The sequence below is a fragment of the Amphibalanus amphitrite genome, unplaced genomic scaffold (assembly GCF_019059575.1).
Source record: "Amphibalanus amphitrite isolate SeventyFive unplaced genomic scaffold, NRLGWU_Aamphi_draft 000018F_arrow, whole genome shotgun sequence".
Classification (NCBI taxonomy): domain Eukaryota; kingdom Metazoa; phylum Arthropoda; class Thecostraca; order Balanomorpha; family Balanidae; genus Amphibalanus; species Amphibalanus amphitrite.
In genome coordinates, this window is record NW_024881514.1 from 509785 (window position 1) to 534218 (window position 24434).

General features: G+C 44.9%; 1 protein-coding gene and 4 long non-coding RNA genes across 8 annotated transcripts; 3 read left to right on the forward strand and 2 right to left on the reverse strand.

Annotated features, from left to right (window-relative positions):
- Nucleotides 1-18: 18 nt before the first annotated feature.
- On the reverse strand, nucleotides 19-1937 carry LOC122388334. 2 transcript variants are annotated; one of them, XM_043379334.1, is made up of 2 exons: nucleotides 1886-1937; nucleotides 19-797 (listed from the first exon to the last, which is right to left on the reverse strand). In XM_043379334.1, exon 2 carries the CDS (start codon nucleotides 786-788, stop codon nucleotides 69-71), a length of 720 nt encoding a protein of 239 aa, XP_043235269.1. In that variant the 5' UTR covers nucleotides 789-797; nucleotides 1886-1937; the 3' UTR covers nucleotides 19-68. The 2 variants fall into 2 exon arrangements, with proteins under 2 accessions (XP_043235269.1, XP_043235278.1); XM_043379343.1 differs by having other exon boundaries at nucleotides 1894-1935.
- A 250-nt stretch (nucleotides 1938-2187) lies between these two features.
- LOC122388362 lies at nucleotides 2188-19228 on the forward strand. 3 transcript variants are annotated; one of them, XR_006257779.1, is made up of 5 exons: nucleotides 2188-2219; nucleotides 15657-15833; nucleotides 17352-17439; nucleotides 18290-18376; nucleotides 18717-19228. It is a non-coding gene; the product is annotated as an uncharacterized LOC122388362 (long non-coding RNA). The 3 variants fall into 3 exon arrangements; XR_006257778.1 differs by lacking the exon at nucleotides 2188-2219 and adding an exon at nucleotides 10407-10624; XR_006257776.1 differs by lacking the exon at nucleotides 2188-2219 and adding an exon at nucleotides 12612-14244.
- Nucleotides 3446-5044, reverse strand: LOC122388385. Its single transcript, XR_006257783.1, has 2 exons — nucleotides 4946-5044; nucleotides 3446-4141 (listed from the first exon to the last, which is right to left on the reverse strand). It is a non-coding gene; the product is annotated as an uncharacterized LOC122388385 (long non-coding RNA).
- LOC122388382 lies at nucleotides 5103-10059 on the forward strand. Its single transcript, XR_006257781.1, has 3 exons — nucleotides 5103-6451; nucleotides 8414-8558; nucleotides 9094-10059. It is a non-coding gene; the product is annotated as an uncharacterized LOC122388382 (long non-coding RNA).
- Nucleotides 19229-20090: 862 nt separating the features above from the next.
- LOC122388356 lies at nucleotides 20091-23098 on the forward strand. The gene is made up of 3 exons (XR_006257775.1): nucleotides 20091-20341; nucleotides 22638-22757; nucleotides 23002-23098. It is a non-coding gene; the product is annotated as an uncharacterized LOC122388356 (long non-coding RNA).
- Nucleotides 23099-24434: the final 1336 nt, after the last annotated feature.

The following is a 24434-nucleotide window of genomic DNA, read 5'->3' on the forward strand; positions in this document are numbered from 1 at the left end:
ATACCAAAAATGGCCAACCAAGGTCCAATTTGGCCCATTTGTATTCATTTCTTTGTCCATTCCCCGTCTCACAGCACAGCCCGCGATGTTCCAGCCGCAAACACACGCACGTTCCTGTCCTCTGCCTTGAACTGCCTGAGCAGCGCGGCCTCGCCGGGCCGCCGCAGCTCCAGCTCGCCCGTGACCTCTGCGCAGTGACCCGAGCTGAGGCCGCGCACTGTGACGGCGAGGTCGGCGCTGCCCGCCACCGCCGCCGCCAGCTGACACAGAGTCCGGTCGTCGGCGTCCCGAGAGGTGAGCGTGGCCAGCGCGGCGTCCCGCCGGCGGCACCAGCGCTGCAGGTTGTGCACCAGCAGCAGGAGGTCGGCGGGTCGACAGCCGAGCGCCGCCAGCGCCGACAGGTTGTCCAGCACCAGCAGGGAGGCGCTGCGGTCAGCGCTGCCGGTCAGCTGGTCGAACACGGCCCGCACCGGCAGCGGCCCGCCGGCTGTCAGCGCGCCCGAGTCTGAGCGCAGCGCCCGCGCCGTCAGCTGCGCGCCGTCCACAAAGGTCAGCGCGCCGGCCGCCTCCGCCTGGCGCACGTCGGCGCCGCACTTGGCGCACAGGTGCCGGTAGTGCGCGGGCGGCTTGTCCAGCGCCAGTACGCGCACGGCGCCTCCCGCGCGCAGCGCTCGGTTGATGAGGTGGCACAGCACGAAACTGGCGTCAGCGGGCGGCTGCTCGGTGACGGCCAAAAAATGGCCCTGGACTGTGTCTGTGTGAAGCAGGTCCACCAAATCAGTAAACATTGTGAAAACCTGTAATGAACAAAGAAGATACCATTATTGACCAGGAAACATTTACCAATCAATGAGAAATTCACATTGAAATTCACAATTCAGTGCAGCTGACTATAGCTTTGGCCATGTCATCAGAATTGACTAATGACTATGGTCTGGTCTGTATTCAGCTCAGTGGGTAATTGGGTGTTCTACTGGATCACAAATTGAAATACCAATAATGACCATCAAACATCCCTTATGAGTCCCCTCCCCTCTAGATAAATGCCATCTCCACATCTCGTGGTGTGGTTGGGCTAATTGTGCTAAAATTTTGTAAGTTGTTGGGGCGGGTGAGTCTGGCAGACTGCCTTGCATATGACAATTGGGGTCTTTGCCTGCAAAAGGTCTATTGATATAAGTGTGCATATGCGCAGCTCCTGTCAAAAGCATGGCTACGTGAATTGGATCATTTGCTCTTAGAGTTGGTACCTAGTACCAACATTAACTATAGATCAACCAGACTTTGTGCCCTTGTTTTTACCAAGGGCAAGGGTTAGAAAGGTCTCACTCTCAGTGCATGGAACGAGTCCTCTGCTTTGACCCAGAGTCAGGTTCATCAGACATTGCCACTGGTCCTTGGGCACCAGAATAAAGCTAGGACTGATATTATCAAAGTTTGTTAAACATCAGCCAAGCACTAGGCAGTTGCTGGGGTATTGCTGGGAGTGTAATCGCCACGCCGATTGTGGATTGCTCTTGATCGTCAATACATACATACATACATACATATTTCAAGTATTTGAAAGTTCAACTTTGAGGTCACAGGTCCTAGGCCATGCCAAACACCTTGAAGCTGACTTTCAGTAGGATTACAATTTGTTTACACTGTGCACAATCCTTCATATAACCACTACACGAGTGAGTGTCATCCATATAGGGGTCAGGTAAATCCGGTGACCCGTAAGAGCACATCTCCCAATGCAAACAGACTGAGACATTCACAGCATATGGCACATGTTTTCTTGGTGCTTTTAGGCAAATAACGTGATCGTGACACTCATTTAATCAAACTAGTACGTGTTTGATCGAAAAAGATCAATTTATGAAACACATGCAAACCTGACCCTCTGACTTTGGGTAGAATTTCACGACGAAAACAATTGAATAACCTTGATTTGTTTACACTTGCCCAAGCACTTGCCCTTATCGATATCAAGATTTTTAAGCCCTGTACGCTATGAGACAAATCAAAATTCCAAATTTCTTCCGTATGTGAAATATATTGCCATTAGTGATTCAGTGATGAAAAATGAATAAATCTAAATTTTCATAAACGAGCATTGCGTTGATCTTCGGTCTTCACGGACATTTTTATTTGTTGTATACGCTAATGGCGCATGTGCGACATTCCGATCAAAAGTAAACATTTGTGAACAAAGTGTGAAAAAAGCGAAGAGAGTCATAGACTTTGACTTGATATTTTTATTTTTATGAGATTCAAATACATTTTGATGAACTAGCTTTGAATGCCTAGTATCAGTATAAGCTCAAATACACATCCATTTGGCTTCCGCGCTGCCGTTATCTCTGCTGGTGACATATGGCGAGCAATGCCTGGCAATGTGATGTGAAGTGTTGGTGTTGTGTGAGAAATATCGTTTCCGTCTACTCTGAGCGGCATCGGCGACACTCATTAATAGCCGGGTTCACAACGGCATAAACCTGACCGGGCCAGCTAAGCCCTCTAGAGGGCCAGCGAGGCCCGTTTCAGTAGGAAGAAATCTAGTCTAAACTTAGTTGTGTTCAGTTCCTCCTATATTATTCAAAATAAAAGTGAAATGCAAACAAAATACGCATCAATATTGTGCAAACGAGTGTTTACAGATGAAATCATATTCTAAAATATCATTTTTACTCGATAAATCATAAGGAAAAAAGCGAAAACATTAGCATGTATTTCCTACTATTCGTAAAACTAACTTCAGACTATATACACCAAATCAGGCAACTTTCCTATTAGAGATGCATAACGCGGTAACTGTTTTGCCGTCTGTAATACCTATAAGGCCAAATTTTGGCGTTCAGATGCGAACAATTCATTAATTCTACTAATAAATGAACGTCGTATAAGCCACGACAACGTCAAATCTCCCGTTATACACGGAAACTCACAATGCACCATTAACACACGGCAACCTGCATCTCTAATCTTCGTTCAGCATGCTTGGCTGTGACTTCTAGGGACTGGGGTCCGTATGGCTGTGCTGGGACCTCAAACATGGGTCGAAAACTGAGGTCCCTGGACTACTGCGGGCCTTTGGCTACTGGTGGATGAAGGAGAATGCAGAATTATCCTCTGAATATACCCCATTTCTAAGCAGTGTAACACGTGGAATGAATTGAAGAGTACCTACCACCTGCTCTGAGCAGCGAAGTTTGTTGCTGCTCCCCCAACCTCAGCTAGATCTTGACCCTGGCCAGTCGGCTGGTGCTCTTTGCTGGCCCCAGTTTGGTTTGAAAGCATACATATTACATGTCCAAATGATTTTCATGAACCCTTTTCAGCTGAGTGACTCCAACTGCCATGTGCTCTAATTGAATATCTTAAAAAGTAAGCTGTTGGGTCCTGACCTTTCCATCTTGGTTCTCACCTTACATGTACACATGCACCAAACATGTAGATATAATTAATCAAGTTCTATATATTTTTTTCTGAAATTGCACAAGCAACAATTAACCATAGGCACTGCTAGCAAATAATACTAGTGCTAAACAACATGCAACACTCTGCAGGCAAATGTTTCCACTAATCCAACCAGCTCACAACCCATCCTTCGAACATGAACACAGTACAAACAGGAAGAAAATTGAAGAAACTTAAACCTTTTGAAAAATTAGCAGACTAGGGATGAGTCTGAATTTAAGCAACGTTGCTTCAACACTTCGCACAACTATGCACAAAGTCCAACACAGCACATACCATAAGCATTGCCAGCAGTGCTTAACAACATGCAACACTTTGTAGGCAAATGTTTCCACTAATCCAACCAACTCGCAATCCATCCTTGCAACGTGAACACAGTACAATCTGGAAGAAAATTTAAGAACTTTTTAGAAATTAGGAGAGTAGGGATGAATCTAAATTCAAGCCAAGTTACTTCACCACTTCGCACAACTATGCACAAAGTCCAACATATCCATTCACTGATCACTCTATAGTAGTTCACTTCCCAAACTCATGGCTTGATTCATTTAATGAACATCTATTTCCTGTAATTATGTCAATTGAAGAGTCTTAAATCAAAATAAAAAAGAAAACAATGTTTTGAACAATCTTGCAGACATTTCTGTTGGAGGATTATTCTTCACCACTCTCCAGCCTGGAATAGAAGAAGACAAAAATACTTGTTGATGCATATTAATATAAATACAGACAACACACAATTTAATACTTTTTCAAGCCAGAAACTAACCTGCAACAGATGTCCAACAAAGGGAAATACACTGACGCATCTACTGCGTTTTAAGAGTCCACAAACCACAGGCGAGTTCAGAAAGATGGAACAAGAACAGCATAATCAATCTACAAAAGTTCTTCTTTATCATTTTCCTATATTGATAGGCAGTTTCCTTAATCTAAATCAGATTTCAGAGCAAGATGCTGGACATAGCGGTATTGGTTACGCTGGCGTCACGGTCAGCAATAGGAAGGCAGGTAGGTAGGTAAGGTGTAGGTATGTAGGTTGGTAGGTTGTAAGTTTGTAGGTAAGGTTAGGTCAGGTTAGATGTTTTATTATACCCAGTATAAAACATAAATTAAATTGACACATTCGCCGGCTAGCGTCGACAGAGACGCCAGCTTTACCAATACCGCCACAGCCTGCACACAAATACCTATATGTATTTTTAATAGAATAAACAGCCTATTTCATTTCATTCAATAGGTAATACAGAACTGCAGCAATATTATTGAATACATATAAGCACCCAGTATTTCCATGCACTGGCATTAAATGGAAATTAGAGACAAGTATAAATATATTGCATATTTATAAATGCCTTATCAGGTAGAAATTTAGCAGGGAAAAAATCAAAACGAAAGAGCAAGAAAGTAGGTAAGTAAGAGCAGCCAGCAAGCAAACGAACCAGCACATTCATTAAAAACATAAATTCATAACACCTACCTTAGCCACAGACCGTCAAAATACAAATACAGCTTTAGAAACGTTCCATAATTACCTATCTCCCTCTTCTTGACAATAAAATTGGCCTAGATGCGATACACGCGCATGCGCCCAGGTTCTCATTTCGAGGCCGGGATTATTTCCAGCGACGTCAGTCGGCCCGGAGGCCAAAGCCGACCAACCGGCGGCGGCTCGCGCGGTTCCTATCTCGCTGACCTCCACCGTTTGCACCACAACAAAAACACTCGACGAGGGTTAAGCACGTAGTGGTAGACAGGGAACGTGAGAACCTGAATGTAGGATGATCAGTTAACAACTGATAATGAGCTGACGCCTTTATGCAAGACCGGTAAGACCGGTGTAAAAACGCACACACCAAGGACAAACGACTGTCAGAGAGGTATAAAACGGGCGCCAGACGCAGCAGCGACACACTCACAGTCCACACCACACTCAACAACATCCACTCTCCAACACTACACTCGACATGCACACCCTGCCTGCTGTCGTGGAGCTGACGAGAAAGGCCATTGGCACGACTTGGCAGCTGCAGGCTGTTCTTTCGGCACTTCCGGCTTCTTCATCAGCCTGCTCGAGTGCGATAGCAGCTCGTGCAGGACTGATTTTCGGACTTGTTGGTTTCAGTCTCATCTTTCGGCTCATTTCAATATATCTACTTTTTGTTCATGTCTGTGTGCTGGAGGAATGGATAGTGTTAGAAGAAGAGGAAACACACACATACATCGATCTTGTTTTCAGTACAGTAGTTAATACCCCTAGACAACACATAGAGTAACATAGTGAAGGACACAATCCCCTAGACATACCTAGCGATAAGAGCAGCATAGCAGCATATACAAAGGGACAACTTTCAAATTACATTGGGGGCTCAGCCGGGATCTCAAACTCTGTTCTGCTCGAACAGGACCCTGATTATATATGCTTCTGATTCACTGCATGTTCTCGTTTGTGAAGTTTTCATGTTCTTTGTTGTTCCAGGCTGACTCGTTGATCTTCGTTGATGACTGACTTGGTACTTCTTGTAGTCCGTAAGCTTTCTATGCTCGGGGTTACATGAGCAGAGTTAATACGCATTACAAACGGACTACAATGGTGAGCGAATAGGAAAATCCGTTCCTGATACGCATTTACTTGCTCATGTAACCCCGGTATATATTTCGTTCGTGAAACATGAATGGGGATGTTCGGCTTATTTCCTCACCAGGTGGCAGCACTGCCTTCTTTGGACACAGAAACTGTGGCGGCGAATGCGCCACTGTGTTTTGCACTGTGTGGAGTCCGTGCGGTGTCGGTCCGAGGGACTGAATTTCGGTGAATTTGATAGCAATTGATTTGAATTTTGCTCAGATGGGTTGAAAATTTATATTCAGCAAGACGTGTCACAAACATGGAAAGGCAGGTTTACAAAGGACAGGAGACTTAGAAAGGCTTCTATTGACGGAGCCGAAGGGAGGCGAGAAGCCGAAGATAGACCGACTCCAAACGGTAATTCCATCGATGTAACACGTTTCCCGACATTTTTTTTATGGCGAGCATAACTAAGAGTATAAAATAGTCTAACCTAACTCATAGCTGGATCTTGTATTGTCCATATGAAGTAATTTACCTGTATAAGTTTATGGGCATATCAAATCAATATCAGTAGGCGGAACTATGGTCAAGCGTACCCATTTTCGGGAACGCATTTTCGTTCCCATGTTTGGGAACGATAAACCCAAATATGGGAACGCCATGTAGGCATTATTTAAAACAAGAAAAAGAACCGTTAAATGACGTCCAAAAAATATAAAACGATCGTGAACCACCTGATATTTGTCTCAATATTGTTGGGAAAGAGTTTGATATTGTAAGGCCCATCGTAGTTTCAAATCGTTCCCCTATTTCTAAAGCAGTCCATCATCCGGGCCGCGAGCCCAAATTTGGGAACGCTCTCGTACACTGGCGCTGCAAGCGTTCCTTATTATGGGAACGGCGTACCCAAAATTGGGAACGATTTCACCGACGCCTTTCAGGGGCTCTTTTCATTAACAAGCATCACGTCCAACGCCGCAAATTATTGTTAACGCAACAATCATCAGATGACCTTTCCGGCAAGACCGTCGCATGTTTCGCCCGGTCTTCTGCGCTTTTATTCCCGTCGATCTCGCAGCGGGCACGCCCCCCTCTGCAGGATTACGTAATTCACAACGCTCAGCGATGTTCAACAAGGTCTTCCATACCTATATCCACCGTCCGCGCCGAGGGTGGAGACATGTCAAGCACCTGTCTGTTTATCACCGATAGTTGACGTGCACAAGGAAGTATCCAAAAATGGGAACGCTGAATATGTTACACCCTCAAAACACCTAGTCCCAATGAAAATCTAGTTTTTTCCTTTCTTGATGAGTGTAAGTGGCAAAAGGCCTGGTAGGATGGGTACGAGGAATGATCGAAATCAGCATAAAAATTATAAATAAGCCACACAGAGCGACCTATATAAGAGAAATTCCCCCAAAACGATCACGCTTAGGAACACGGAAGACAAAAACCACGCTCATGACGCTCCTTATAAAACAACTCTAAACAGCTAGCATCCAAATAAAATATGTCTATCTGGGATGATATAATACAGCTGAATAATTTTAAACCACTGAAACTGAGTTTACAACAGTAGTTCGGTAAAATCACTGACGTTCCATGCGGTCGTGCGCCCCGACACCAAATGTCACCAATATTACCCCCGGACTGTCCGCGTGTTCGCTTGCATATGTCAGCATCTGGTGTCGCTAGTATGAAACTTCATAACCAGGCGAAAATTATTATACTTGACCTCAAAATGTAAAAAACGCTTCATTTTCCTAAAAATTGCAAGTTAAATGTAGTATAACCCATGTTTTCACCATTCCGTCATTTCAAAAAATCATTAAAAATATCATTCGACGGTCAATTTCCTTGTGCAACGGTCAGATTAAAGATAATTTTATAGAGACTTAGTAGATACTTAAATTAGCGTGCACTTTTTTGAGACGTGATGCACTATTGAGTTTTAGTGGGCGAACGGCCGAAAAATTACCTTCCGTTCCCATAAATGGGAACGCCCGTTCCCATATTTGGGAACTCCGTTCCCAAAAATGGGAACGTTCCTATATTTGGGTACTCATGACCATAGTTCCGCCTACTGATATAGGAAATCGACCTGCCCTTTGAGAAAGGCATTAAAAGATGATACATGCTGCTGAGAATGATTATATAAATTTAATGCATTTTTATAAGATTCATTGCAAGCATTTTAGCAGTGTTCTACTTTGTCTGGTACCAAAGATATTGCATGCAGATAAAGGTTATGATGGAAAAAGACAAATAGGATCTATTTTTCACCAGCAACCAGGAGGTATATGTAATAGAACACTAAGCTACCTACTATTTATGAATTGTTACAAGTATTGATCATCCTACATGGTGTTACAGGTGCCCAGCGCAATCATGCTTCTGGTGCGGAGTTGTCAGGATGGAGTCCGAGGAATCAAGGAAGGCAGAGGACCTGCGTATGAAGGAACCAGCCCTGCGGATGAAGTTCTGAGGTGCATACAGAAGGATCCCACTGAAAGACCAGGTAGGAGTTGTTGAACAGCTTGTGCACTGCAGTATATCATCCAGAAGTATCTGATAGCCTTTCTTGCGAAATGTTTTTTTTTTTAACTCATCACCACCTAAAGCTACTCATTATTGTTATTGATATAATATCTTCATTTCACCAGGTAAATAATTATTAACTCTATGTTTTGATTCACACTGAAGTGAACACTATTTTAGAATATTCACTCAGCTTTTTTAGCAACTAAATACGGGCAAGTTTTTGCTGTTTTTTTTTTAAAATAAATTTTCACCTAGAATATTTGCATAGGTAATTGCAATAAAAGTGCATTTCAAAATTGCAAATACCTACTTTGTGTAAAGTTCATGGGTCTTGATGATGTCACTGTATCCAGTTCATCATATCAGATTTCAACTGTGCTTAAACTGCAATGTTTTGCTAATTGCTTCAGTATATAATGTCCTTTTATCCATGCATGTTAAACATATGCATCTCATTATGACTTGCCAAGATCTTTCCCTACTGTCTTATGCCATTTTTCATTTATTCACAGGTGCAATGCTGCATTGATAAGATCCAGATTCAAGAGCATGGATGCTACCAGATCCTGTGATTTGAAGTTACCAGTGTCACTGCTGCTACAAATGGCATCAGCAACACTTCCTTTGGTGAAAGTTTAGAGGAGCAAACAGTTGGTGCTCTGTGTAGTCAAGCAGTAGAGTTTTGCCACAATCATGAAGTTGATTAAGGTGTCAATTTTTGCTCTGGCTTCTGGGACACCCTGGATCTACATTGCAACCTATGCTAGTGTTCAACATTTCGTGTCATAGTATCACTGATGCAAGGCGTGTTGCATCATACACAAATGAGAGCCAGCAAATTGTCAGATATTTTCTAGTGATAGAGAACTGCATGCCTTTAGCAATTGTTGAAGGTGATAAGTATTAAGTGGTGAATGATAGGGCTCAGCCACTCAGCTCCTTCCTTCAAAAGCTATCAATCAGCTCTAGAAGAGTAGTCATAGCAAATGCTTCATATGTGAAGGCTACTTGCCAGAACAGAACATTGTGGATTTGTTAATTAAGTACCTCTTTATTACAAGTTTGTGCCCATTACAAGCCAAGCTTGTAATCAGATTGTAATCAGTCAGTCGTGTTGGTAGAAGGTACAGTCTATCTTAAAAGTACCGCGCAAAGTGACGGTGGATCCATCAAGCCTGACCGAGGAAGGGCCTGCTATAATTTGAAAGTCACCGAACCAGTTGACCTGGGGAACGGACGAGGATGTCATATAGAGCCACGCAGAAATCGCCGGTGATTCGTTGCCCATCATTACAGAATGAACACATGCCGGATGAAGGGTTAAGTCAATAGTTTGTACAAACTACAGGGATGTGATTGACTTATCTGACAGTGACGAGCGCTAGAGGTCAACTTAAGACCGTAGGTATGCGTTCTTGTCATGGAATGGGTGCTGCAAATCGATTGTTTCATGCGTGTGAATATATGTCTGAATGTAATAAGGTTTTTAATTTCAACTGTTTAAGTTAAAATATGTGATAACATCGTATCTTTCGTACTCCGTAGCTTTTGGTGACCATTCGATCAGCTCCCTTTCCTTCCGCTCAATGACGATGTAGTAGTTTGCCTTTCACACGCGTCATTGTCTTCCTAATATCGAAATCAACTGTAGCTACTCATTTTAGCAAAATGATGAACCTGAAAAAGACATGAAACGCAGTTTCCGTTCGCGGCGCGTCGGCCGCCGTCGCCGCCCGCAGTGTTATCCCCGGCCCGGCCGGCGCCCGGCCGGCGCGTTGTGTCCAAAGCATACCGTGCTGCCACCTGGCGAGACTTTTCGGAACTCTTAGCGCGAACATCCCCATTGACTGGTCAAATTTGTGTATTTCCATTTCCAGTCTATAGATGGCCTTGTTTCCAGTTACCTTTATTTGATGGCGAATGGCTCGAGTTCCAGACTCTACTAGGTTCGCCAGCCCAATTCTTGGTCTGCATGCGGCATTGGCAGTCTCCATTGGATGCATCGTCGAGGTCGCTGCATCTCTGGAAGTTTATTCGATTCAGGTTAGTCTTACTTCTGCGGGTCTACTTACTTTACCTTCTGCTGATACTTGTCCTTTCGAGTTATTCGGTCGTATGCATCGTAAATTAATTCGTTCGCATCGTTGGCAAGGTAAAAGTGACTATTTAACTGGATAGGAGTTGTATAGGAATGTCCAGATATGCTCAATGACTACATTCATTCGGTTCTTAGACTTGAGTTTTGTGTTCGGATGATACCGACTTGGTATCATTGAACTTTAATAAGAAGTTGCCCGTATAAGGCGCTCATATAATGCCGACTTGGTGTCATTGAGCTGGTCCATCTGTTTGATCTGATAACATCGGCTTTGTGTTCTTATTTTTTCATGAATTTTTTCGCTCAGACGTTACTGACTTGGCATTAGGTAGCTAACTCTGACTTCGTTGTCATTGGACGTTCTGATGACACCGACTTGGTGTCATTGAACTCTGGTCTTGTTGCCGTTGGATGTCAATGACCAGTGCACGGCAGCACGGATGGTCAGCCAACGTTGTTCGGGTGCAAATATCCATCCACAGAGGAACTATGGGAGATCAACCTCCTGATCGTCCACCCAGATATACGATTCCATTCCGAGTTTTCAAGAGGGAACAGCCGGAGGTGACAACCATTCATCTTACAGAAAATGTCCCATGATCAAGGTTTCCGGAGTTCAGAGATCCGTTGATATAACCTGACATGGCCTTGACACAGTTCAATGTGTCAATGGGACTGAGTGGATGTACGCCTCGCTGACATGATTAGATATTCATGTGGGATTTCAATTGTTCTCCTGGTTGGTCGCTGATAGAGTCTTATTGCTAAGTTGTTGACAGATGTTGACCAAGTATATTGTACAAGATTGGCTCAGTGTTTCATAACTTGAGATGTCATTTAAATTTGAGAGTACAACCAATTTGTTCGTTGACATTTTCTTGACACAGGAATTTCCATCTTTCAGAGCATGTTACAGGTTTCCGGTAAGTCGATTTCAGGTCAGGTAGTTCTCTCAATGCTAGATATTTTGTCCCGCAGTAAAAATAAGATATCGTTTTAGACGTTTACGGTCAACACTGGATGGCAATATTTTAACTTCACTTTGGCTCAAATAAGTTTGACTGAATGATAAACGCGAGGTATTTGGCGGGTGATGATATGCTGGGCCAGAAGTGTGATTTTCCGTTAATTGAGTAGGTCGTGCCGTCTACCTACGTCCCTGAGAGAAGGGCGAGTGCTAGGTAGGACGGGCAGCCTACTGACGTCTCTCGGAGGAGGGCGTCACAAGACCGTCTGCTCGCGGGGAGCAGGACGGCAGTCGCGGCCCGGACGCGTAGGAGCTGAGGAGAACTGGTGATAGGGCCTGCCCCACCTATCTACCAGAGTGAGTAGCATGGCAGAGGGTGGTCCTCTGGGGGTCCATGCCCACCGAACATACACCGGCCGGGTATGGGTGGAAATTCTCGGTCAGCTTACGCTCTAGGCATAAGGGCTGGGCGTGCAGTGACGGGAGCAGCAGGTCACTGGCACATGCGACAATCCATGCTAATGAGGTGGCATGTGGATAACGGAACCAATGGAGCGTGTAAGGCGGCAAACCCCACCGCAACTGCACTGCTACCGGAGTATGAGAGTCGAGCACTCCGGCGACTGCAGGAAAGATGAGGCCAGCAGCAAACCCGACCAACAATTTACTTGCTTCAGGAGGTGACCGCAGCATCGATAAGGAAGGTGGGTTGTTTTATATCCGAGATAGGATGACTCGGTTGACTTGTTTGGCACTGCTCAGGAGTTGCTGGAGCAGCAACCCGACTTACAGCTTAATGACTTTGGAAGGTAGTCGCAGCAGTCGATCGGAAAGGTGTGATTCACATTCAAGGTTAGATGGTTAGATGATTAATTGGTTGCTTGTTTCATTGCACCGGTGTTGCAGAAGCAGCAAACCCGACCAACACCATAATTACTTTAGGAATGGTACTTCAGGAATTGACCAGTGTCGGATAATTGACCACAGTGTCGATAAGACAGGTGTCTTAGGAAGATGACTCGGTTGCTTTGCTTCGTTTGCACAGGTGTTGCAGAAGCAGCGAAACCGATCGACGTTAACTTGTTTCAGAAGATGACCGCAGCGTCGATAAGAAAGGTGACTTGGTTGCTGTGCTTCGTTGCACAGATGTTGCAAAAACAGCAAACCCGACAAACAGTTGAAATGTGAGTAGACTTCAGGTGACTGCAGAGGGAAAGATAGTGTTTAAGACGGAAAGTGGTTTTCGTCTCGTTTTATCTCCATTCCATGGCAGGAGGTAGTACGACTCGAATCCTTGCTTAGCTGCACTTTGCAAGTCATAGCAAGTGCAAAACTCTTCAGGAGTCCATCCCGTGGCTCATCTCCAGAGTAGGAAGATAGACATAAATGCTTCATGTCCTGCTTCATCGTGAATTACTGCGTGGGTCTTGCAGTTGAGATAACAAGGCAAAGAAAAATAGTAATTCGGCCGTCAGCAGTTACCAAGTGAGCTGACTGAAGCCGAAAGGTTTCGATTTCAGCGCAGGTACGAGGCACGAGACGTCCCGAGGGAAGGTCTTGCCGGTAAAGCTAAACCGAGCAGAACCGCAACGGTAAGGGACAATGCAAAATTTACGAAATATTGGATTGATTTCGTTGTCTCGACTTTCGAGTAACACTTACGTTAATGTTTTATAGCAAGATTCTGGAGTAGCATCAACTGTGCAAACTGACCACACCTTTTCCTGTGGAACGATTTAAATATGAACCCGAAAGCCTATGTAGTTAGAACCTGCAATCCTATGTGAACTCGTTCAGCACTCATGTGAATCATTTGGCAATCCCAAAGCTGAACGAAGGGTCAACGTCATATTGAATGGAAGGTGTACCAGTTACTGTGGTTGACTTTCGTTGTATTGTCTGCAACAGACACCGCGCTGCCGAGTGGAGGTCCTGATGGATTTATCCAACCCTGCATGGAGCGCCACCGTCTCGTGAGTGACCAGCGACGGTGATGTCGGGTCACGAACAAAAGTAAGAACAACCCTTGAGATCAAAAGATCAAAGCCAACGGGCATGTGCTCACTTGTTAAAGTCAAGCAGACGAGTTTGCTACAATCTGCTTCAGCGTATGCATGAAGGTCGTGATAAGGGTCAGTTGGTGCTCGAGGTATAAGTTGTGGTGAAGCAACAATCTTGTGCATTGCCTTGAAACTAGATCCAGCGACATGGATCTGTGCAGACCAAAAGATGCGCGGGCATAGAACCGGCATAGACAATAGGACAAACTGCTCGTGTGCTGCGATGCTCGCATCGTCTGGTCCCTCCCAATGTCCTCAGGTCATTGGAGCCAGCAGCAGAGTGCGTCCTACACAGGTATCTGAGATACCAAAAGGTCTACAAGCACCACCAATCTCTCGGCATGTCAGATTGACTTCAGCCTCAACACCTCACCCGAGCCCTTAGGACCAACATCTCGATGCTGAGTGCTGCCAGAAGTCGGAAACGCATCCTTCTGTTCTAACGGAGGCAAACGATCACTTGCCCGTCGGTTGTAACTTATCTCCTCCAGGTGTGGCGGCCATAAAGCAGACGGATGGACCCATCACGTTATCACTCGTGAGTTTTTAAAGTCGACGCCCGTATTGGGAATCGTTAACAAGCGTACCCTTTACATTGCACGAACGACGACATGCTCCTTTGTAAATCGTTTCCGGTAAACCACGAAATTCCCATCCCAGAAACAGTCCACAGGTCAGTAGCAAGGAGATGTGGTTCCCAGAATAATATAAATGTAAAGGTGCAGTGATTGCCTTTTTCCAAGATTTTGTATCCAGCAGCACTACCATGGTGCAATGCTATAGCTGAAGCTAAAGTCGTGTGCTCTTATCTATCAAGCTGTAAAGTGATTATGTATTTTGCACTATTGTCATATTTGTCGAAAGGCACAAAACAGTTAAAACAGTTTAAAACGCCGCATTTGCCATTGTCTACAAGTCAAACTCGGTTTGACCCAGTCAGACTGTAAGTCTATTATTACGTACGTATACCCGTTCACCCCCTAAGGTTACAGTTCTTCGTTCGCCATAAAAATGGGAGGGATGTGAGAAATATCGTTTCCGTCTACTCTGAGCGGCATCGGCGACACTCATTATTTCCAGCGACGGGAAGCGCCCCGTCAGTCGGCCCGGAGGCCAAAGCCGACCAACCGGCGGCGGCTCGCGCGGTTCCTATCTCGCTGACCTCCACCGTTTGCACCACAACAAAAACACTCGACGAGGGTTAAGCACGTAGTGGTAGACAGGGAACGTGAGAACCTGAATGTAGGATGATCAGTTAACAACTGATAATGAGCTGACGCCTTTATGCAAGACCGGTAAGACCGGTGTAAAAACGCACACACCAAGGACAAACGACTGTCAGAGAGGTATAAAACGGGCGCCAGACGCAGCAGCGACACACTCACACAGTCCACACCACACTCAACAACATCCACTCTCCAACACTACACTCAACATGCACACCCTGCCTGCTGTCGTGGAGCTGACGAGAAAGGCCATTGGCACGACTTGGCAGCTGCAGGCTGTTCTTTCGGCACTTCCGGCTTCTTCATCAGCCTGCTCGAGTGCGATAGCAGCTCGTGCAGGACTGATTTTCGGACTTGTTGGTTTCAGTCTCATCTTTCGGCTCATTTCAATATATCTACTTTTTGTTCATGTCTGTGTGCTGGAGGAATGGATAGTGTTAGAAGAAGAGGAAACACACACATACATCGATCTTGTTTTCAGTACAGTAGTTAATACCCCTAGACAACACATAGAGTAACATAGTGAAGGACACAATCCCCTAGACATACCTAGCGATAAGAGCAGCATAGCAGCATATACAAAGGGACAACTTTCAAATTACAGTTGTAGTCCAAGATGTTCATGATGTAGGCATTGCAAAGAGGGTTTATATAGCCTTGGTTAAGAGTATAGCTGTGGGTTCATGTGCACATAATTATTGTACTATATGGCCTTTTCTCCTAGGTATAAGTGGACATCATCTTTCCACAATATTATGGAGACTCCAGAATCTAACAAACCAGTAGACACTTGTCAAGATGCTACAGCTAAAGGATCAAATATGGAGGACTTGGCGAAATGTATGGTCTCGTTATATCAACCACCATTGGAAGAAAGCAAAGACCACATCAATGAACTCTTGTAAGTATTTTTGAAATCAATTTATGAATCACCTATGGTTGTTTAGGTGGGCACTAGTTATGTAGGCCAGACTGGAAAAAATACACGTTATGCCGAATATGTCCAGCGTAGTGCGGGATTGCGCCGAAAATTTCAGCGCACGTCCGGCGTAACTTCGCATGCGCCGAATTCAGCGCATGGTGGCGGACGAATTTTTCGGTGCAGGGCGGTCGCATAATTTTTTGGCGAAATACGATCACCGAATTTATGCGGTACGCTGGACCCTCGGCGTGGAGATAGGAAAAGAAGACCTTGTTGAACATCGCCAAGCGTCGTTAAGCAATACCGCAATGGGTTCCTGCCCACTGCGGTATCGAGGGGAATGAGAGCGCGGACGACTTGGCAAAACAGGCGGCCGCCCTGCCCTCAAACGCCCACTCGCTGACCAGGGCGGTTCACTGTGCGGCCTCGCATCGCACTGTCCGGCGCAGAGCGCGACAACTGCTCAGAATCACTATTCATTTCAAGCCCACTCCTCGGGAGCACGCTGCCGCTCCCTATCCCGGGAGAGGACCGAGGATGCCGTTTCGGTGCACGAGATGAGGGCGGGCCACTGGGGCCGCTCGCTCCAATACGAATACGGCACCGAATCGGCTGTCTCCACTCCGCGGCGTGCCAGCAGTGCCCAGACAAGCGGTGCCCCGTATGCCGAGTGCCGTGTGCCGAGAAGAGGGTGATGTGCCGGAGCACTAGCTGTCCCACTGCCCGGCCATCGCTGACTCCCGCCAGCCTCGAACACACTGCTCCGCCGATATTAACATCGGCACAAATTTGTGGCCCCGGAACTCACGGCTCCAGCTTTGTTTCACGGCATGAAGCTAGAGTGCGCTAAGACTATTGAGGTATTGGGTTTCCGTGGAAATCAAAAAGCTCATTCAGACGCTCAAACATGGGAGAGCGTACAAGGCCCCGGAACACTCTGTCTGGTTCATATAGCCTTGATCGGTAGATGTGCACATGACATGTCACATGTGCTTTAGATAAAAAGGGCTTAATTTTGGCACAAATGGGCATTGAGCACCTAACTTTTGGCGCAAATCACAGAAATTGCAGCGCAAAATCGCTTGCGACGAATTTCGGCGCAAGAGGGTCTCACAGGCGTCCGGCGTGATGTATGGATATTTTCCAGTCTGGTTGGCAAGCATAAGAAATGTGCTTGATGATGATAGACAAATATAATATGTTATTATCTTCATGCCTCAGCATAAAATTTATCATAAGGATAACTATTGTCATAATTGGGGGTGGTCTATGAGCTCATGTCCTCACCAAATGCTACATATTAAAGGGATTGACGGTTGTGATAGTTTGCAATAAATATCTCTTCATTTCTGGTTTTTTATATTTTCACATTCACAACATTGCATTGCAGCCACAGCTTGTGTATGCTGCCGATGAGTGTGCTAGAATGCTTATGCCTAATACAGGCAGGGTAATACCTACCTTAGGCTTAGAGGTGACCAGAATAATATCTGCCAGGAATGGACAAGAACGGCTGTTGAAGATTATGGAGCAAGAGAACAGTCGTTTCAAGGAATGTGAATATACCTACAATATACCTGAACTGGTAAGGAACAAAATAGATCCCAGCACTTGAATTGGAATGGCCAGATGGGGGATGAAGTTTCGATCTGCATGAGTGATTATTTGGCATACTTCTAAGTGTGATGATCTGAATTGGCATGTTCAACATTTGATGAATTTGCACATTCAGTTTGAGAACTCAACTATTTATCTGTTTTAAAATTAATCATTATTTTTCTAGAAACAGGAATGGTGGATTTTGATAAACAGGCTCTGCCTTCTTGAAAGATCGCACGATGGTCTATCATCAGTCCCAAAATTTATCCAAACTGTAAATGAGACGGCAGCCAAAGAGTCGATACAGTTAGTTGGTGGTTTAGGAGGCCCTAAGTTCGATATTTCCTAGTGCCGCCTGTCCCCTACTTTCGTTCTCAGGTGCGCCGCCGGGTCCCGAGAGCTAGACTCGGAATGTATGCGCCCTAAACTATTTAGCATGATGGAAGTGGAAGAGCTGTCCCGTATTTGGGCCTGTGAGACGGAGAACTAAATACACGGACAGTAAAACATTTTATACCTATATCAAAAGGACTTGGGTTTCCGGTAGAACTCTAGACGACAGTCGTCGGGATAATCGAAAGTGGTAGCGAAATGAATCGACCTTTAGCGTGCTAGGGATCCAGGTTTCTTGTGAATCAGCAATGGCTCTGGTGTTGGTGATTGTTGTTACCTTGTATCTGTGTTGAGTGTTGACGCACAGATAGCCAGGCTCATTCAAATTATTTTTTTCTAATTCATGGCTCCCCTCTGCAATGTAACCGAACTTTTGCTTGTAATCACTATTGTCATAGTTTCCAACGGACATTTGAGCAACAACATAACAACCTATGTTACAGATGCAACAAGTAAGGGTTTACCAAGGGAAATTGACGAGGATAAAGAAGCAAATGACCAATATCCACGACCGGTGCGTCAAGCTGAAGGTAATGATATCGTTGCTATTTGCTAGTGATAGCTTGGTACGCCCAGTTTCCAAGGAATCGCCCATCTTCAATCTGGGTCCGCATGGTCCGGCTATGAAGCTGCTGCTTATTGTAAAATATTGAGAAAGTATTCATTTATAAATTATGAAGGTGGATGCTGGATACCTCAACGTTCATTTCAAAAGTATTTTCCACGACAATGCTCCCGTCGCTGCAAATTGACAACGGTGCTTTATTTTAGCGCGAGGGTACGTGCTGTGATTTAGACGTTTCGCAAGACGAAGAGCTGTTGTGTGTAAGACTGACTGGCTGGCAGCACTGACCGCTGGGCCTGTTGCAGCGCCGCTCACTGCGGCTCAAGGAGCAGACGGAGGCGCGTGCCGAGCGCAGTCGGCAGGACAAACTGCGCGCCCAGCAGCGCGAGGAGCAGCTGGTGGCACGGTTCGCCGGCGCTGGTCCCTTGTCCCGACCGGACCCGGGCGCCGGCCCGGCGCCCTGACTGCGTACGGCCAGTTCCTTGTATGCACTGACCGAGCGCCGACTTCGCGGGGCGTTCACCGAGGGCACTTGTCATGTACCCATACTGTGATGTGAAGTTTTTATCAGCATGTGCTGCAGTGTGAAGCCTGACCCGACTTCCACCTGACTTCTTTCAGTTCTTTCCCTACATACGGTAAATGTATTTGGAGAGTAACGGGGATACCCGTCCTTGCAATCTGCGCTGATATCGGCTGTTTTAGAGGCTATGCCGATGGGAGATCATTTAGTGGCATGGGTTATAAATTTATTGTAATTATGGATGAGGAAAACCAATAGCGAAAGTGTTATGAAATATATGTACTGTTACAATTGTTCCGTGTTGTCCGCTTTTCTCATCTGCTTCCTCTGGGGTAAAAACCAAGCGATCCGCTCCGCATCTTTCTCCCTTGTTGCCTAGTAAACTCTCAGCAATTATAATCATTCGTCCTACATACCCTGAGGGATAAAAGAAATGACATGACATATTTATATTTTCACCATGGTCTTTACGACTTACGGAAACATACGAATCATGAAGGGAGGAAACCTACGGCTATGAAGATTCTATCCCAGCCTGGGATCTTCACGCCATCGGAAACCCTTTTTATGGCGATGCATACGTGCATACAAACCAAAGGGTCGACCTTCCCTTCTCAGTCGTTGAAAGGTGTACGATGGACTGTCAATTCAATTTCGATGTATACCTATTGTTTGTCAAAATTGTTGAAGCTCAATGGGGGATAAGGCACGATTCTTACGGCACGCTGGCTAAAAATGAGCTGATGAAATGGCTGATCCTCAGTATGCTTCAATGCCTGATTGTAGTATAGATTGTACCTACATCAGCAACTACGTACAAACTACATTTTGCAGGCTGCAGCCGCTCACAATATAAAGGCGGTGTATGGCAGTGGGTGCAATCTGGGTTATAGCAACAGAAAAGCAAGCAGACAAGTATCTGTCGGATCCCTCGGGAAAAAATATCTTATCGGTATGAAATCGGAACCTAGAGAAGCCAAACAGATATCAAATGGATATCCATATCAATCTCATTAATATTCATGTAAACTCAAAATAATTTCTTGCATGGACCTTGAATGACGTCTACGACGAAGTTATGACAAAATAACGCGAACATGTCACTAAGGTTGATCATTGGATTTCGAAGAAGGCTTATCGGTAAACTTTGGTCTCTCAATCTCATCACTATTTTCTATCGCGGCATAAGCGCCGCAGTCAGTCTTTCTTTTCGTCGAACTGGCTGTGGCGGTGTACCATTTCTTTTGGATTGAAGCTTTGGGCTGGTTCCTTCGCATTTAATTACGAAACAATTTCTTTAATCCAGATATGAGGTCCCTCGTGCGCTTGGCGGCTGGAGCGCGCCAGCTTTCCACGTCCGCTGCCAGACAGGGTGGCGTTGCCGATTATGGCGGTATTCCCATGGCGGTGAGTTGGTATTATTTTGGTTCACTCTTTTTTTCTTGATTGTTTCTTTTTGACGACTACCAATTAGTATTATTACTGATTCGAAAATTTGCCCGAAACATTGTTGAGTTCATAAGACAGAAAAGCTTGAAGCTGCCATCCCTTTCATTCTACTACCAACTAAGGCGCGGCACAATGACATGATAGCAGTATATCAGATGCTTTATCTATCAGGTGTTTAGCTGGACTCACATGACTTCTCAGACAACTTAACTGCCCGTGAAAACAGAGGTCACTCATGGGACCTGGTGAAGCGGCATGCGGTCTCCAGAGTGTTGCAATAGGAGCCGTCCCACTCCCAAAGTAAATATTTACCGCACGCTAAGCAGCTGGTTTGGAACGGACATACAGGCCAAGTGGTCTATGAATTTGAAAATTATGTACTACAAAGTAAGGCAAAATGGACTATCACCACAAAGTCTCTTTGTTCGTTTGCACATTAAAAGAACTTCGTTGTCATGACGTTTTAGTTCCAAAATCATTCCCTTACAGAGTAAAACATTCCTCTAAGGAAAAATTCCAAGAACACAGTTCAGTTACTTGTGGAATACGCCAATCCTCAGCCAATCAGCATGCAGCTCTCTGTACTAACTACTAGGTACCTACCTACATAAATTGAGTGGTTGACACATGATCAGCTTCAGCTGCAAACAGTATTTAGCCTGTACCAAAAATGGAAAATAGTTTTTGCTATATGAACTGTTGAATTGTTTTTTAATTGATGATCATTTCCTTTTCTGATCATTTTATGCTTAAAACTCATAAAACTGTAGCAAAAAAGTAATATGAGGAAATTGGTAAATTTCCATTAAGTAGAGATGCTTGACTATATGCTAGGTTAGGTACCTACCAAAGCTTTTATAATACAATTGCTGAGAAGGATATTTAAATACATAAGACTTTTGCCATCCCTGAATTTGCTGCCCCTGGAAGTAGATTCATTGAATGTTTAATAGGAGCAGATTGAAACATTTTTACCTGCTACTGACAACAGACTTCTTGGATATGTCTCCTAGCAGCAGATTTGGGCAGATACCACAGACAATTAATGATGCAGTTGAGACTTGCAGCAGCATCTTCCTGATTTGGTCAGTGACCTGGGCCCTGTTTCACGGCGGAGCGCTGCAGTGCGCTGCGCGCGTCGGCGCGTTGGGTTTCCATGGCAATATCAACAAACTTCCCTCTGACGCTACGCTATGACGTCATCGCAAAACGCTAGCACCCAAGCGCCAGCACCATCAGCACGCTAGCAGCATTCGCACTCAAACCTCTGTTCTCTCTGTACTTGATTCTTTAGGACCTCTGTTCCAAACGCGATTCATTATAAGCTAACGGATCGCACGCAACGTCATTCAAGTGACGTCAGAGGCACGCCTCAGCTCCCAGCGCGCTGTAGCGCGCGCAGCGTCGGGCGGTGAAACAGGGCCCTGATAAAAGTTTGTAACAGGAAACAAACATTAAGCCGCTATGTGCTACTTTGTCATTATGGTAAAACGGGTCATCCAAGGGGTTTGTTTTGTTGTTCACTAACAGAGATTGAGTGGCACAGTCAGGTAGATTATATTTACCTACTTAAGAACTAAAACCATACCTTCTGAAAAAAATGCTATCAAATACACCACTGGACAGGGTAGGTACATGGAAACTCAATGTTGTAAGCAATATGTGTGCTAAGAGTTTGTAAGGTCAATAGGCATTTGTAGTCTGATCTATCAACAAAAAACGTTTTTGCCCTCTGTAGGGTAGCTGGCTAAACCGTTAATCGTACGTCAGATCTGGGGACATTTTAGCGAAAGAGCGTTAAAAGAGCAATTGAATGCGCTTTTCCGCGGCGCTATATAGCTCTATTAATTCCCGAGTTATACGCCGGTTTGTTGAAAAAAAATATAGAAATAGACAAAACATTTCCTTTGCTGACGTCTGGTGACCTGACCTAAAAAATGACCAAAAAATTATCGTCATGATTTTATACGCCCTTTCGAATACCGCTTGCCGCGTATCACTAGGTACGTGGCCCAGGAGTCGAGTTAGATGGGGAGGGGGGGGGGGGGGTGACACCCCCGCCTCGGCGCGGTTGGCGCCGAGCACCGGCCCGGCGGGGGTTTTTGCCACATCTCTGCAACACACCGCAGTTAATTTACATTGACCAGAGATTGTCCGTCTAATTACTGTACCTATGAATGTGTTAACTACGTCAAATAGCCCCAAGATTACTTTAAATAGCCCCATTATTTACTTGCACCTCTTTTTATTTCAGAACTGGCCGTTCAGTGTGAAGAACAGGTTTGCTCTCACCCTGGGATTCGTCCTGTTCTGTGGCAGCGGCTTCTCAGTTCCGTTTGTCATGGTTAGGCATCAGCTGCTGAAGAAGTAAAATGTAAGTGCCTGAACTTTCAGTTGCTATTTAAGCCATTGCTTTTTCAACCAGCTTTAGCTGTGGTTTGGCCAAACTCCTCTAGGGGAGTGTTCAAAGGGGCTGGGGGCCTAGGGGCTGCCTGAAATTGAGTCAAAGCAAGTTGGGACATTCTTGGGTAGAAACAGTCCAAGTAATAACCCATAAAGGGGTTAATTTTCCAAACGGCCACCAGGTGGATAACTGACGGCGCTTCCTTCTCTTTCAGATGTCTGCGGGTATGGTGGAGTGATGAGTAAAAACACATGCAGTGTATATAATCGAACGCTGAGCGATACGCCGATCCAATACATGTCTCCAAACTATATCGGTCTGTTTTTCGTAGAAGTGGTGTGAATACGTCCCATAAGTCTCGCTAATTTTCGTCCATGTTCAGGTGGTACAATTTAATCGATGAATAATTGTTAACTTTTTATGCTGATTATTAACCCGCGCGGGGCTGGGGTCTCCAGCCGAACGCGCGGGGCTGGGGGGGGGGGGGGTAAATTTTACCCCCTGTTATCTCCCGAACTAATGATCCGATTTGGAAAATTCAAACGCCAATCGAAAGCTCTCATCACGAACAACTAAAAACATGTACTTAATTTAAAGTTTGAGGTCAAGGTCAAGGTCAGGTCAAGGGTACAAATTGCAAGTTTCTACAGTATCGGCCTTGCACCGTAGTTGCCGAAGAATGGAGTCATGGACTGAGACTGATCGCCCAAAACGTATTCTTAGGCTACCAAGACAATATTCGTTGCATACAATATCATTCAGAGGTCAAGGTCAAGGTCAGGTCAGGTCAGGTCACCAAAAAACAAAATATAGAAAAGGGCATGTGCGACACATGTTTTATGGGTCATTTTACTCATAGAATTCAATAGGCACACTCAATAAGTGATATGGACCACCTCTGGATGAATTTCAGGTCGAGGTCAGGTCAAGGTCAGGTCAAGTGAGGTCAAATTTTGAAGTTGGTTGATAAGGCCTAAAAAGGTGTCTATCTGATGCAGTTTTTCACGGCAAATCGATTGGTGCTATTTTTGTTTCCGTACGAGGTCTAGAACGTCCAAAAATTCATTTGTCAAAAAATTTGTGTGTCGTGACGTCATAAAATTTTGAATAACTCCTACATTTTTGAACCGATTCTTCTAAAATTTGGTATGTAGGTGCACATAGACCACTTCTCTGACATATATTCCGGTTTTTTCGATAGACTCAAAATTTTGGATTTTATTATCATTTTCCCAAAAAAAGTCAGTTTTTTGAAAAAATTTAGGCCAAAATCCAAAATTTTCAAAAAACCGAGATAGCCATTTGATAGACAAAGTAAAATTACGTATAACCTTTTTTGTTACGTCTTGATTCCTTTAAAAATGAAGATGTTAGCGGCGTTTGAACTTTTGCCGTTTTTGAGGCGAAAATGGCGAACATGACGTCACTAAAACGTCAATTTCTCAAAAAAATTCCGACGGATTTCGCTCAAATTTTCAGGGAACGTGTCAAATTGATGTAAGAAAAGGTACTGAAAGTTTGGCGGTGCTGCGCGCCGCCGTTTTTGAGATATCGCAAAAATTCGCGAGGGGGGGGGGTAAAATTTACCCCCCCCCCAGCCCCGCGCGGGTTAAGTGAGCTCAATTTTTTCTAGAAATGGTTTGAAGA

Coding starts and splice junctions, on each gene's coding strand:
- LOC122388334 (XM_043379334.1), bottom strand. CDS start 788: ATGTTTACTGATTTGGTGGACCTGCTTCACACAGACACAGTCCAGGGC.